This window comes from Dermacentor silvarum, chromosome 4 (genome assembly GCF_013339745.2).
Source record: "Dermacentor silvarum isolate Dsil-2018 chromosome 4, BIME_Dsil_1.4, whole genome shotgun sequence".
Taxonomy (NCBI): domain Eukaryota; kingdom Metazoa; phylum Arthropoda; class Arachnida; order Ixodida; family Ixodidae; genus Dermacentor; species Dermacentor silvarum.
Genome location: NC_051157.2, coordinates 134,988,209 through 135,004,053, shown reverse-complemented (window position 1 = coordinate 135,004,053; position 15,845 = coordinate 134,988,209). Strand labels below are relative to the sequence as shown.

The following is a 15,845-nucleotide window of genomic DNA, read 5'->3' as shown; positions in this document are numbered from 1 at the left end:
ACAGCCAGCGGTGCACCTTGACTACGTACTATACCTATCGCAGGTCACTTTCGAAATAGGGCCCGTGCGGCCGCACTCAGCAGTGCTATGCGCAGCCGCCGCCGAAGTAGAACCACCCTTGTTGCCTTGCGCGCAATGGAAGACGGCGCATTTCCTCCCCGCCTGCCTCCCTTGCGCGCGCGAGATGGAGACAGGATACTTGGCTCATGTTCTCACCCACAGAACGCAGCGGGCGGCCACCATGTTATCGCGCTTGAACTTTATACGCAACATCACCTCGACCCCGTGGGTGTAAATGCGACTGAAGTGTCCATATAATTGCTATCGCAATAAAACGAGCAAAAGAGGCGAATCAAGTTATTCTCTTTTAAAAAGTTGTCGCAGTTTCACCTGAAAGGCGAAGCATCATTTGCGATAGCAAATTTGTAGAGAGCTATACGGAGTAATGAGAGTAGCTTTATCAGCTGTATAAACTTGGACATGCAGCAGCACCGGCGACACGCAGAACTGTTGTCGACGCCGCCGGCGTTTTTCCCGCGTTCGCACAAAATCCGTGCGGCGTTGCTGACTGTTGCCGGAGCCTCTGATATATAATTTAGCCCCGAGAACGACCGACAGGGGCGCTGCGAGCGCCGCTCGCGTGACGTCAGGGCACGGACTCTCGCCTGTCATCTGCTGCTGTTCGGGCGCTGTCCGGGCGCCTTCTGCAGTGTTTCCGTTTGTTCGCTGTCGTTACCTGTGCTTTTATACTTATGACGGTCATCTCAAATACATTTTACGACATCTTCATTCACGCAAACTTATTCAAAGAGCTTATTTCCTAGACCACAATTTATTTCTCAAGGGCAACTCTACAGTGCCAGCCGAAGGAGCTCAGACCAGCCCATTGCGTGTTTTCCACGCGGGGATCTAGACTAGAGCACCGCACGGGCCGATTTTTTCAACCCGGGCCCGGCCCGGGCCCGTTTTTACGTTGGGCGGCCCGCCCGAGCCCGATCAAAACATTTATGGCGAGACCCGGGCCCGGCCCGGGCCCGGAAATAATCTACGTTACCCGCCCGGCCCGGCCCGCCACCCCTTTACCTTAGGCCCGAGCCCGGCCCGAGCCCGACTCGAAACCGGCCCGAACCCGGCCCGAGACCGAAAAGTAATGTTTTTCAGAGCTGAGACGCTCGAGAATAACTCGCCGCACGTTACATGCGCACCACCAGAAAGCCCGAGCCCGGCCCGGGCCCGGCCCGGGCCCGCGTCAAAAAACCCGAACCCGGCCCGGGCCCGGGTTAAAAAGCACGCGCCGTGCCCGAGCCCGGCCCGAGCCCGTGAAAAAACTGTTCTACCCGGACCGGCCCGGCCCACGGGCGGGGCCGGGCCCGGGCTTTCGGGTAAGCCCGAGCCCGTGCAGTGCTCTAATCTAGACTTTGCAGATTGAGGGACTAATAAAAAGGTATAAATAACACGGGACTAACAAAAGCATAAACGCATAAACATAGCACATAAGAATCCAATTAGAATACCATATATGCAGTGGTGCAACGAGCATGTCACTATGTCTGCTACATATGACTGCTACATTTATCTTGATTGTAACCCATTAAAACGTGTTTGCGTATGACGAGTAGCTCATGGTATAATATCTAATTTGTCGTTTCTTCACAGAAACGCTCGGCAGTAACACGAGGACCTGACAGTGCAGTTTAGATTCAACCAGCACCACTTGTTCCTTTAACTGGTTCTCAAAATTAGGCCGTTCTTCACCGGTTAATTTCCAGTGGCGGTAATTTGAAGTAAAGCTAATTGAAGCTTACAGCTATTTCCAGAATACGCAAAGGAATGTACCAATATTTATTCACTGTTCCGCGCTACACGTTCAACTCACTTGTGCAATTTACTGCTGCTTGTTTCTTGATGAACGGACATCACGAATATGTTTGACAAACTGACACAGGCTGCTCGGCCCATTTTTTTAAAATGAAATATGCCTTTTGAACCGTATGGCTGCAGCTAGAAAGAAGCGAAAGCCGCATTCATTTGCAGTATGAGGCTTATTGAAGATATTATTATTCCCTCGTGGAGGTAATAAATGAAGTGAATTCATTTGAGGCTTCTGGTGTCTTCTCTATGTGGCAGGTATACGTGAGGTGCTCTTTTACGTACTCACGAAGCGAATAGTTCTCAGTACGGGAAGGGGGGGGGGGGGTTAGACAACGCTGGATCGAGCCATGGTGAGGCAGAAGGCGCTTGAATTTTCCTCTTCAGCGCAGCCTGCGCTGTACAGCGTCGAGTATACCTTAGGCATTGTAATTGGCGCTTAAAGAACTGCTTCATGGTTTCACTTCGAAGTTGTAGTGAACTGATGGGTTTCGCGAATAATTCGTCCCTCGCCATAACCACAGTCGGTAGATATAGTTGTGTAAGTGCTATGCCATGATGTCGATAAAGGCAACGGAAGGTCACTATGAAACTTTCTCTGGCGGGCGATTGATAGGCTCTCGATCTTAACAACGAAACTGTTATTTCAGGTGATTGCTGTTATGGTATTCGTGAAGCATATACATGCTATACGTGACGCGCCGTCGTGTTAACAGCCATGAGCAATGCGTTTTCTGGGTGCCTGTATCAGAGAACGGTGAAAGTATTAGCAAACGTTTTCATGCAAAATGCGCACCTAACTCTTCCTTTTACGCATTAATAAAGTAGCCATATTTGACTAGAACAACTCACCATAAGGTTCCTGGAAAGCGACGGAGCGTCAGTGGGCGTCAGCGGCGATAGTTCTATTTCGGCTCGTGCGCAATCGATAACGGCATTGTGGCACGAGCGAAAAAAAAACCCAACCGAGGATGACATCGTGAGAGCAGGAGGAAATGATGAAGAATTCCATGGCGTATACAATGTCCTGAAGTTAATAATAATCATCATAAATGATTCGCTGTGCATGCAGTTTCCTTCTAACACGCATTTATAATATTGACATCGAATACCAATAAAAATATTTTTTCCTTGTAAAATGCAATGTCTCTCATGGCTAAGCACTAAGGGAATGTTAAGTGTTTTGCGGAGCATCATACACAATTTCGTTGTTGAAATTGCAGACATTCTTTTTACGCAAAGTTTATGAACATACGCTGCGCATATACGCATTGCAAAACCAGTAGACCCCTCCAATGCTACATAGCTTGCGAGATCCACGCCGCAAATTATCACGACTCGTGGTTTTGAAGAAGAAACTGCCGTTCAAGCATGACAGTAAAAAGAAGCCGGCATATCCTTCAATATAAGTACGGCTTGAGCAACCAATACTCCAAGCATGCACGAAGGGAACGAGCGCGCGCAGCAGCGGAGCAAGCGCCGTCCTGGCCGTGACGTCACTCCTAGAGGGCACCACTCCAACTTCTCGCAGGCACTTGGTGCCGCAGCTAAACGTCGCCTCCCTCCCCCCCCCCCTCCCCTATGGCCTTTCGCGCGTCGGAAGAAGGCGCGTTTGCTCTACATATATGGTGATTGTAAAGGAGGAAAGAGACGCCTACTTCTGCAGCCCTTAAGGGAGCACGGCGCAGAACGCGCGTTTGTTCTCCGCCGTGGGTTCACTCCCCGTGAAAGCGCGCGTCCTTCGCGCCCTTTCACTCGCACATACAGCGTTCGGCGGCGCGCGGCGACGATTTCATCTCCATTGACGCCATACGGAGCCTCACGGCGACGGCGACGGCAACGGCGACGACGACGGCGACGCCGACGGCAGAAATCTGCTTTGGAGTATCCATATAATTGCTATCGCAATAAAAGAACTATCCATGTGCGCGCTCCGGGCCAACACGTTAAACAAAATATGCTAGCAACCGCGTTCACATAGGCACACACATCTCTATGTCCATGGCAATGTTTTTGTGACCACCGCTGCGTAGATATTCTTGCCTTGTGTTCGCGTTGTCTCTCGGTGGCAGTAACGTGTGAATTGTCACGGTGTCGTGCCGTCATCGTCCCCGCTATGATTATCATTATGTTGTTTCTATGGTTGTCTCGCCGTGATTTTTGTCACCATTGTAGTGACGTTATTACTATGGCTCTTCATCTTCCCCTTGAAACTATATATATCTTCTAGAGCGGCACTGTAATTAAAGCTTTTTTTCTGCGAACTTCAATGTTCTTCGCGTCGGAATAAAGCAGCTAAATATGGCATCCATATTCAGGGATTTGATGTGAGCGAGCTACGGCTATGCCTCACAAATACTTCCAGGGGCCCGCAATGAAGGAAAGAGCTCACCTGGTGGACAAATAACAAAATAACGACAGCAAGCCTTGGCTCATTTTTTTTTTCACGCAGCTTACGTCCTTGCGGCCACCCGAGTGTCTTCATCCCCATCCGGCACCATAGCGACTAGTCCAGAATGGCAAGGAAAAAGCGAGCCTCAATGCTTCGAGTTCTGGTACCTGCAGACTGTCAAAAGCGGAGTGCAACTGCAGGTGAGCTGGCCGCTGTTAAATTTTCTGACAGCAATGCCAGAAAGCACCGCACGATGGCCTTAAAGCAATGTTTGTTTGTTTTTTTGGCCGCACGCCTCCACCTTTCAATTGTACCCTCCTCGTCCAATTATCGACTAACACACTAGTGCAATTTTTGGCTAAAGTAATTTTCAGATAGGTATCAAAGCATAGCGCTCACATCTTTCGGTAATCGAGCAAACTATTCGCTGAGGTAGGCACTACCGCGTTCAGTTTACCTCCTTCCCGTGTCATCATGTTGTCTGTCGTAGGTAGCATCACGACCAAAGAGAGAGAAACAACTTTATTTAAATTAAGATCGTGCTTGGCCACTGTGGGTGGAGCCCCTCTTCCAGGGCCCCACTGTATATTGTGGCGCGCCGGGCCTGGTCGAGGGTAGCCAATTGGCTTCCCAAGTCCAGTTCGGAGAGTCGCGCCTCCTACGTCCAATTGCTAAGTGTATCGTCAAGTAGCGGCGAGACGGCGTCTGCCGGACGCTGCGTGCATTGGTAAGTGATGGGTTCTGGTAGTCGGGGTGGAGTCGCACCATGGACATCTGTCGCTGTGTGTGTTAGGAAATATTTTGTGCAGTCTATGTAAATGTGGGTAGGTGTTTGTCTGTATTCGGCGCCAGTCCCTCGCCTGTCGCCTGTTTAGCTTGGGGTGAGGTGGAGCTTTGGTTCGTCTTCCTAGTCGTTGTGCCTCAAGTATGTCTCTCGGTGTACTGCCGAGTGTCGGAGAGGCGTCCGTTCAAGCGGTATGTATCGCGGCTCGGCCTGTTATACCTCGAGCCAGACGATCCGCCCGATCGTTGCCTTCCACTCCGGTGTGCGCGGGACACCAAGTTATACCGTGGTCCATTTGGAGGCTTGGTCCTAGTATGCGAAGGACCCCGGCCTGGTAGAACTCCCCGAAGGAAGAGCCGGCAGGCGTCTTGCGAGTCTGTGAGTATATAAGCCGACTGGCTCTTGGCCTCAGCGTCTCGGATGGCTAGGGCTACGGCCGCGGATTCCGCCGTGGCACTTGAAGTCGTGCGTACGGACTCTGCTACGATAGGTCACCCCCGGTTTGTCGCGACAGCCACGTAAGTAGGAGTCGCTGTCTCACCTCTGGGGTATAAGCCCGCGTCAGTAAAGTATGTGTCTGCATCCTCCTGTCTTTTGCGCAGGATGGCTGCTCGGTCTTGTCGCCGTTTCACGTGGAAGTGAGGGTTCATGTGACGTGGGATGGGGTTCACATGGATTCTTGTTCGTAGATCAGTTGGCATAAGTATGGTCTCGTCTCCGCAGAACTGTGGCGTTACAGGGTGTCGTAGTCGTGTTAGCACGGAGCGCCCCTGGGGTGTTGCGTTTAGTCTTTCGCGCTGGGCCATGAGTGTGGCCGCGGCGAGTTCTTCGTATGTGTTCATCATGCCCAGCTCGCTAAGACGGTCAGTGCTCGTGTTTTCGGGCAGGCCGAGTGCCGCCTTGCAGGCAATCCGGAGCAGTCGATTTGCTTGGTCGATGTCAGTTTGTCGGGCCGTTTGGAAAGGAAGAGCGTAAGTGATTCTGCTTATGACGAAGGCCTGTACTAATTTCATGGTGTCTGTCTCCGTCATTCCCTGTCTGCTACGTGCTATTCTGTTAATGAGGCTAGTAACACTGCGAACCGTGCGCTTGAGTTTGGACAGGGCGATGCCGGCACTGCCCGTTTCCTGTATATGCATTCCGAGCACTCGTAGCTGCTGGACGTTTCGGATGGGTTCTCCGTCTAGAAGTAGTTGTAACGGCGGAGCTCTGTTGGCTTGGGTTCTTGGTGGTCGAATACGTATGTATTCTGATTTGCTCGGTGCGCATTTCATGCCGGCATGTTTTGTGTATAATTCGACCATGTCTAGGGCTTGCTGAAGTGTGTTTTGTCTGTCCCCGTATGAGCCTTTGGTCGCCCAGAGCGTAATGTCGTCGGCGTAAATTGCCACGCCGAGGTCTTCGTCTTCCTGTAACTGTAGGGCGAGCTTGCGCATTCCAATATTGAATAGGAGCGGAGACAAAATTGCACCCTGAGGCGTGCAGCGGCCCGGCAGTTCATATGGGAGTGACCGTGACGCTCCGAGCGTAATTGTTGCAGTGCGGTCACGCAGAAAGTCCTGAATGTAATGAAATGTTCTTTCTCCGCATCCGACGTCCTCAAGGCCTTCTAGTATTGCGGAGTGAGATATGGTGTCAAAGGCCTTTTGAACGTCAAGGACGAGCAGGATTCTGTCTAGGCTGCCCGGGGGAGGGCTGAGGACCTCGTCTTTTAGCATGAGGAAGACGTCCTGTGCAGAGACTCCCTTGCGAAATCCGAACATCGAGTCGGGAAGAAGGCTGTTACGCTCGAGGTGATTCTCCAGCCGGGTGTGCACGACTCTTTCAAAGAGCTTGCCCATGCACGATGTTAATCAGATGGGCCGCAGCTGCACGATCTCTCGTGGCTTACCAGGTTTTGGGATCATGATGATGTTGGCCGATTTCCATGGCGCTGGTACCCGACCTTCCTTCCTCCAGACCTGATCTTTGAACAAATGCACAAGCTGTCCGATGGCCGTGTCACTGAGATTGCGAAGCATCGCACTGGTGACGCGGTCTGGGCCTGGTGCTGTGTTCCTTTTGAAAGTCTGCGCGACTGCGTAAAGTTCTGCGAAGGTGATGGGGGCGTCTAGATCTTCGTTGGCTTCCCCATGGTATTCTTTGGGTGCTGTTGTAGGTGATTGAGCCTCACCGGTGCAGGTGGTCTTGAGTTGTTGCAACAGCTCAGTCTCCGTCCCTTGGTACTTTCCTATGAGTCGCCGCATGACATTACACGTTTCCGTGCGCGTACTGGTCGGATCTAGCATGCATCGCAGTATAGCCCATGTCTTCTTGGTGCTCAGTGTGCCTCTGACGGAGTCACAGAAGCTGTGCCAGTTGTTGTAATTGAGTGTTCGAGCGTAGGTGTTTGCTTCTTCCGCCAGTCGGTCGATTCGTCGCCTTAGGTTACGGTTGTGGCGCTGTCTTTTCCACCTCTTGCTGAGACTTCTATGAGCTTCCCAGAGATGGGCTAGGTGGTTGTCTATAGGCGGCGTGTCTGGTGTGGTTTGGAGCTCCAACCCGCTCGGTATGCTTATGTAACCTGGTGGGGGGTGGGGGGTGTTGGTCCTGCTGCTGCGTGCTGGCGGTGAAAAGGAAAGCTTGCGACGCGTTTTCCTGCGGGGGCATTTTCATTGTTCGCGGAGTCTAGATTGGTCACCCATCCAACCCGTCTTGAAACACGGACAAAGGAACATAACATGTGCTCGAGTCAATAGGTTTCCTGCAAGCCGAACATTTCTTTGAGGAAGGAAACATTAAAGCCCTTGGCGGGTTCAATTGTTATCCCGTTCCGCACAGGAGCGCGATAAAGGCTAGTAATTGTCCGTCCCAGGTGTTCCATCCTAGACTGGGCTGAATGAGAGCTTGAATCTGAGAAATTCGCTCTGCAGAATAGAAAACGCGCGTGAGAAGCGTATAAGACAACAACAATTCAAGCCTGAAGCCAGTTATCCACAAGCGCTCGAGCAATATGAGACAAACGCATGAAACAGTTAACGTTATCGAGGATATGACGCACATGCCAACAGTTACGAATCGACTTATCAAAACTCCTATGAAGATTCGTGTGTGACTTATGCCTTGGATATTTGGGAGTGGCATGGCAACTGCAGGCCTGCCCGCTCCAAATACAGTATAGTTTTCGATAAAGTGTGAGCATAGTATTTTAAGGCGTAGCTGTTCGCTTCTCTTTATTATAGGGATTTTTAGTGGCGTGCTGACCCAAAAAATGTCCGCTGGAATAGGGGTTTCTGATTGAGTTGCCGCCTAACAGAATTATGTTTTGTCGTATATTCGAATTACACTGCAATGCAATCATGTCTGCCAGTTGTGTGCAAATAATACTTTACAAATTTCCTGACTCATGTTGACGCAATTTCCTGATTTGCGCTGCAAGGCGCAGGGGCTACTTGAATGAGGATGCCTGCTGTGCTAACGGTACCGCCGCATAGGTGCCGCGGCCATTCAGACAGACCTCAAGCGGCAGCTGTAAAATAGCTCTGTTTTTCAGTTTCCGCGTAACAGATTTATGTTTTCTCGTATATTCGAACAACCATCCGAAGCTATCCTGTCTGCAGTTTGTGCGTCAGTCATGCGTTACACATTTTTTTGCAAATATTATTTATTTCAATAAGGCACTGGTGCGTGCGGGTTATTTAGAAGAATGAGGATGCCTCGCCCATCTGCGAAAGGCCCATCGAGGTGCCACAACCGAGAAGCAAGAATTTCGGGTCGACATGACAACATCTGCACGGCGATGGAAATCGTATATTTCAGGCCACAAACAATACGGAAAAGTGTGAGCTATAGAATGCGGAACAAGGTGCCGCCCCTCCAACAACCATCGCGGAATGCAGCGCCCGCGCAGAGCACTGATGATTTGGTTACCCTTGATGAGAACTGCGAATATTTCCTCCTTGAATCATTACCGCAGGGAAAGGTTTCTACACACCTTGGGGCACGGGAATAACCTCCTCAGTGGAAACTGCGGGAACTTGACCTGGCTACTTTAAGGCCAATCGAAAGTGAGTTGGGAAAGCCACGTGACCGGCACCAAATCAGAGAGAAGTGCGCGCCTCTTCTTGCCTAGACCCTCACTGTCCGAGGTCACTTGGCTGCATCAATAACGTAGCCACAGCGTAGCCACCCTGTCTTCGTGTATTCAGCCGATTCAGCCTGTTTGAGTGCGGCAACTCAGACGACTGCCATAGGAGACTAATTGGTAAGCTGGAGCTAAAGGTGAAACTTTCTTAGCTAATGACGAAGTACTTTTTTGATTGTATGACCACTGCCACTAGCAAACAAATTCACTTTTACACCGAATACAACTCAAACCGCAGAGATAAAGCACGCACTAGGCACCGCGCCGAGCATTTTAAGTGGTTCTTTTTTAACGTTTCCGTCAATTTACTCTTACTCTGAGCACCACCATAAATATTCATTGTTATAGGAAGTAAGGATATTACAGGAACGTTCACACCGTAGCGCTTTCTCTGTTTCAACGGCATGAGCATGGCTTGCATGTGGAGTAGTACAATGTCTTCAGAGATGTGTGAGACGCGAAGTGTGTTTGGCTGTGAAGACGACGAAGTCACGTATACGCCTCCTCAAGCTTCGACCAATGGGCTTTGCGACAAAGCCCGGGCCCCGCTCTGCCTACTGCTCATGAGCGTTTTGTGTGCAAGAACTATAGCGTTCCTGATGTGCGACTGCGCGCATACCAGTTGTCTGAGTGGTCTGAGCGGAACGGCTAGTTCACTTCAAGATACAAACGCTAACGGTTTTCTTTCGGTCTCATCTCGTACACTAGAATGACTCGACAATACTGGTTCCTACTGTTTAGGGTGGGGACGTGTTCGCCGTTGTAGTACACTCTCCGTATATCCAAGCGGTTTCGGGCATTCGGAAACGGCTGGAATTGCCTCTACTTGACCCAGACTAAAAGAGTGACACGTTAGCGTAAAATCTGTTCATAGTACAACTGCTTTTAACGCGATAGCGTTAAGGCCCCCTGTCGCAGAAAATCCGGCGTCGGCAACCAGCGTCGGTGTGCGATGTCGCCGGGTGGCGGGGAAAATCATCCCCAACCACCCAGACCGCTCAGGCCCTCCACGTGGTGCAAGGGTTTGGTGAACAAAAATTGAATTTCTCACAGTGAAATCTGTCAGAAAAATGGTAAAGTACGACTTTACCTTTCGGCGTCGGTTTCTCCGTCGGATTGTTTACCAATCGGCGTCGGATTGTAATTTCAATGTACGAGAAGACCTATTTCTGCTACTAGGCAATTCAAACACAAGCCCCTTTTCCAGCATTTATTGATATCCAGTTGGCACTCGCATCCTAGGCAGGCCAAATTGGGACTTCGCCTGTAATTCGTTTTGATCGGGCCCCATGTCGTCGGAAATACGATGTTGGTGTCGGCGTCAACAACGTCCAATAATGCTATGGCGTTCCACTTTTAAGGGCGGAGCTTAAGCGTACTCCAAATTTTTGCTCTGTTAATGTAAATTTTAGGCTGACTGAAAAATGATAGCTCGTTTTTCTGGAAATATTATTACCTCTGGTATATTGGATCTCCCAAATTATTTGCCCATTCTTAAACCAGTGACACAAGGAGGCCAACATGTCGCCCCCACGTGTTGTCAAAACACTGTCTGAGCAGCTTCAGCACAACACTACACCTTTCTGACACAACCAATCATCGGCCATTTAGGCGAAATTGGCATATTTTATTGCGATAGCAATTATGAGGACGCTTGGAGCCACATAGGCGCCGTCGCCACTGCTGTTTGCGTTATGGACATGTCAAAGTGTCGACGCACATGCACAGCCGGCGCTTAGAGGGTTGGAAGGTCTCAACAGACGCGTAGTCCGTTTGACTGCAAAAGCGGCAAAGAAGAGGGAACGCACCGTCTTTCTGCGCTCATTCCCCTCTGACTGAGTCAGGCCAGCGTTAGTGCTGGCATGCGCGCTGTGCGCACCGTGCGCACACGCATTAGCGTTCCTTCTGAACACCTGTGTGCAAACGACACCTTGGGGTATAATTGGTTTGAGCGGAACTGACAGTAAATGTCGAGGTATATATATCTAATAATTTTGTTGCGCACTGACGATGACCAAAAGGTTTCCTTCGGTCTCATCTCTTGCACCACCGAGACGCGACGCCTGCAACCGCGTTGGTGGGGCCCCTCATCATGCGATATTTCCGATATGCCTTCAGCTAAACGTTATACCGTGCATTGGCTTTTTGGTTATACCTTGCTATTGGTTTTGAGGGTTCGTCTTCGGGTAAAACTGCGAATGATTTGTGGGAGTCAAGCTTCGTAGGAGAAGGACAAAACATTTATTAGTCTGATAAGGAAACTAAGGTACCATAATGGGTCTCTGGGGTAGCTCAGGCCTCCTGGCACAACACATTCTTGATGCGCTGCACAAGATCTGGCCACCGAATTTTATAAAACATTCCCGAATGAGTGGTCATTTTCTCTTAGCTGCAGGAGTGTCTATGCTTAGGCGATTTGAGCAACATCCAAGGTGAAAGCGACGAAGGGGGAAAGAAGTTCCAGAGTGTTCCTATGATCCTTTTAACTCTGAAACCTATACTAAAGCAATTACGCTTCAGAGGAAATGCTCGAAAGCACTTGAGTTGGTTGGTCTCGCAAGAAAGCGCTAACAAATACCCAGATGAAAACGCTAGGCAAACTCCGGTAATCAAGATGTGTTTGCAAGACAGGCTGGGATATGCCGTACCGGCTGTGGTGGCCACTTCTGCCAATTACTGGCTGACGCATGTTATCACTCACTCTCACAGCAGGAAAGGAAGCAGTACAGTCACAAAATCAAGAAGGCATCACGTGTGTCCGCTATGCGTATAAGTAGGTTGTAAATTTCAGATTTTGTATACAGGGTATTTCAGCGAACACTTTCAAAAATTCGTAAAGGTTGCCTGTGGCACATAGCACAATTCTAGTTCATGAGCTGGTCTACTCGAAGAGGTGGACATTACTTGCGCAATAAAGTGAAATGCATAATCGAATAATTAACACAACTAATTAAAATTTTAACTAATTACCTAATGACATATTGCAATTTATCAATTGCAGCTGTGTTCGCAAGGCGCATCCACTTGGAACGAATTCTTGGGATGACACCAGTTTCGAGATATGAATTCCCGAACTTTGCGGAGAAATACATTGGCGTTCCAGTTAGTTTCTTAAGAAAACGTCGATTTATGCATTGAAGCACGAAATTACTTGGAACGCCAATGCATTGCTCCGCAAAGTTAAGGGATGAGTATCTCGAAACTGGTGTCATCCCGAGAATTTTTTTCAAGTGGATCCGCCTTGCAAACTTCAAGAATACAATTTATAAATTGCAGTATGGGCAATTAGTTACAGGTAATTAGTTCAAAACTTAATTAGTGAATTTTTGTTCATTAATCGAATATGCATTTCAATTTTTGTGCAAGTAATGTCCTGCTCTTCGAGTAGACCAGCTCATTAACTAGAATTAGGCTTTCTGCTACAGGCAACCTTAATTAAATTTTGAAAGTGTTCGCTGAAACACCCTGTATGTGTGAGTGTTTCCTTGTTTTCAGCTTTTTTTTTTCTCTCTCTTGGGTGAATCAAGCTTTTCATGCTCAGTAACAGTGTGCAGACGGCCGGAACAATGGTTCGTTTTATGTGTGAGTATTAGTCTACACGGTTTGTGAAGCTACGATCACCTGTGCTTTTGCTGTTATTTAATACATCAATAAACTTGCCTGGTGATATCCATTTCCGGCAACTTATCAGGAAGTAGTGGAGCCATGAAGGCCAAATTAAAAAGAAATGATTAGGCTCTGTAACGTAACTAAAGCCTCGTAAAATTGCAAAGTAAGAAAAATACGAATAAAACAGACAAGAATATAATATACAAAACTATACAACTATTTAAAATTACCGAACGCGGATGCCAGCACCTTAAGAGAAACTGTTTTTTTTTTCGATAGCGATAATGCGACTGCGCTCATGCTTGCGGTGATAAATTACCGTGGTCTGCTTGAACTCACGTGTACAACCACATGAATGGCTGTACAATGAGAAAAATATCCTTTTTCTGCTGCTGACGTCGATTGCATGTTTCCAAAACTGGTTGTTGAGGCGCCCGTCTGTCTGACCTATAAAGCAGACATCAGACGCCAATGGAATGTTATATACACATCTGTTTTCATGCATAATTTCGCGCCGCGAGATGCTTAATCCAATTTCGAGTCATTTCAGTGCTCAATCTATCGTGGATCATTTTGTTTGACGCCGGGACTAATCATTTATAAAAGCAAGAACTTGTGCGGAGCGGAACAGAACCACGTAAAGGCTATCGCACTACTCAATTTTTTTGTAGCCAGTGAGGCACTTGATGCTTGAACGAGATGACTGCGACACTGTCATGCTTGTCGGCCTTCCCTTCAGCAACATCACTTCCTGCGCTGTCTATTGATTATTTATTGATTTTCGCTGCAGAGTTTCTCCGGGTAGCCCGAAGCATTAAGGTGAGATGGCTGTCCTTAAAAGATGGGGTGCACGGCGTGGTAGTCCGACCTGTCTAGAGCATTTGTGAAGCTCGGACGATCGAATATTGGAATAATGGCCCTCTTAACAACTTGTTGTGATCCAACAGGAATGGCAGCAAACGTTTCTGTGCAACGAGTCGTACTGCCAACAAACATAGACAGCCTTAATAAGAAGTACAGGTGTTCTTATTTTGCCAAAAATAATCATGAGCTTGTCTTTCCCTGCACACAGGTTGAAGTGATTACGAACAGCAAGAGTGAAGTGGTGTGGAAGAAGCCGCTGAAACCAATCGGCAATGATTGGATGCTGGGGCGCGTGGAAATCGTACAGGCAAATGCCTTCAAGGTGAGATCTCACAGCGCCAACGCAAACATAACAAACTAGTATGGACTTGTGTTGTTTTTTTGTTTTTCAGGAATTATCAGCATTTTCACAATTTTACGGCTGTATGGATAGGGCAGAAACACCTACATCATATCGTGCGATATTGTCGTATGATATCCAACGGTTTTTTGCACCTAGAGTTCGTAAATGCCCATTTTATTTTTAGTACTCAAACTACTGTATGGTACTGTGGCTGTTATGATAACATGAAAGTTCTGAATAATGAGCAGCCTGTTTGCTGGAAACGTAGTAGAGTTTTGTACATGCACCGCCTTGATACCATGCTGGTAAAAGGAACATCAAACTGTCAAGCATTGCAATGGATAAACATTTCAGATTACTCTTACTGTGCTTATCTCATGCCGCACTATCAAAATGAAAATTCTTAACTCACGCAGAGTTTCCTTGATGCAATGTTTAACATCATTGACGCTGGAACGAAGCCGTGACAGTGGTTGTGTTGAGTTGATGAACGAAGGTTTGAGTTGCCCAAGGAGAGAAGATGCGTTTTATAGTTCTGATAAAACTATATAATCATCTGATTTCATTACATTTTTGTGTTCACCCTGAGCTCAGGTTGGGGTTCGAGCCACGTTCTCAGAAGGGAATGCAAATTCAGTCAGCATCGATGACGTGGTGCTGAGACCGGAGCCCTGCGGCCACCCTGCCGAGTGCGTCTTTACAGATGACCTCTGCGGATACGTGAGCCACTATGAAGGGGACTTCCGCTGGCTCGTCGGCACTGGTCGGCTGGCAAGACCCAACAGTCACACAGGGGAACCTTTATCAGGAGGTGCAGTAACTTTCGTAAACAATAACGCTCATTTCCTTTATTGAGGCATTTAACATTAAACGTCTGTTCAAAGGGGGCCACATTAACGGTGACCAGGCGGGCATTTAGCCGAGTCTTAATAATACGTGTTGTCACTTAGATACGCGAACTTAATATGCCAATGTGACATTCAATTCAGAAATCGGAATATTCGAAAATATACAGATGTGGCTACGAAAATTCACCGACGAATACGATACTCTCTAATGCGAATTTTGAGCGCAGTGGATTAGGTGTTTTGAACTGGCGATATATCGTGGCAAAGAATTTGTTCCTGAACGACAGGGTGCTCTCGGCGGCGTTGCGGAGCCTCTGCTCGGACAGCTCGTTTAGCAGCAGCGGCAGACGAAGCATTTCCACCGGTTGCGTTGCTCATTGTTCAGAAAGACAGCGTGAACACGAGAACGCGTGTCTCGTATGGAGCGCATTCTCTATTGGCGGCGGCGCAGGCAAAATGGCGCAAGCGCAGTGGGCCCGAAGCCCACGCCATGCGCTTGCCTTCTGCCTTTCTCTTCCTCCTCCTTTTCACACGCTCGCCGCATGTCTGGTCACCGCCGGCACTCCGCTTTCCTCCTCACCCTCTCGTCGTACTCTCCTCCTCCGCTTTCCTTCTCGTGCTCTCTTCGCTCTCGCCCTCTTTCATCCGCACTCCGCGTTCGCGCTTTCGTCCATCGCTATGCTTGTTCGCTCTGACGAGGGACAACGCCGACGCCCACCGCAGGAACGAAAGCGTAAAGCTGGAACCGCATGGCACGTTTTAGGGCCGAAGCACCTTAGGGCCGAGCCTTGTCCCTCGTCGAAATCCGTTGTCAGTACCTCTGGTTCTGCTAGGGGTGCTGCGGTGCACAAGGGCTATATAAGCGCAATATATACTGTACACTGTACACGTGTACAGTATATATTGAAGCAATCCTATGGCGGCTAGCAAATAGAAGAAGTTGAAACAAGACAAGGGGCAGGGGATGGGAAGAGAATAAAGAAGTGTGATATAGAACAAAACGGGGTCTGTGT

The 15,845-nt window shown here is 48.7% G+C and overlaps 1 protein-coding gene across 1 annotated transcript in view; it reads left to right on the top strand.

Annotated features, from left to right (window-relative positions):
- The window catches only part of LOC119448917 (MAM and LDL-receptor class A domain-containing protein 1-like), a 265,378-nt gene that overhangs the window by 133,668 nt on the left and 115,865 nt on the right, over positions 1 to 15,845 (top strand). The window contains exons 17-19 of the mRNA XM_049666561.1: positions 4,322 to 4,461; positions 13,850 to 13,963; positions 14,579 to 14,795. Coding sequence (XP_049522518.1) covers positions 4,322 to 4,461; positions 13,850 to 13,963; positions 14,579 to 14,795 — 471 coding nt within the window. The remainder of the gene's footprint in view (positions 1 to 4,321; positions 4,462 to 13,849; positions 13,964 to 14,578; positions 14,796 to 15,845) is intronic.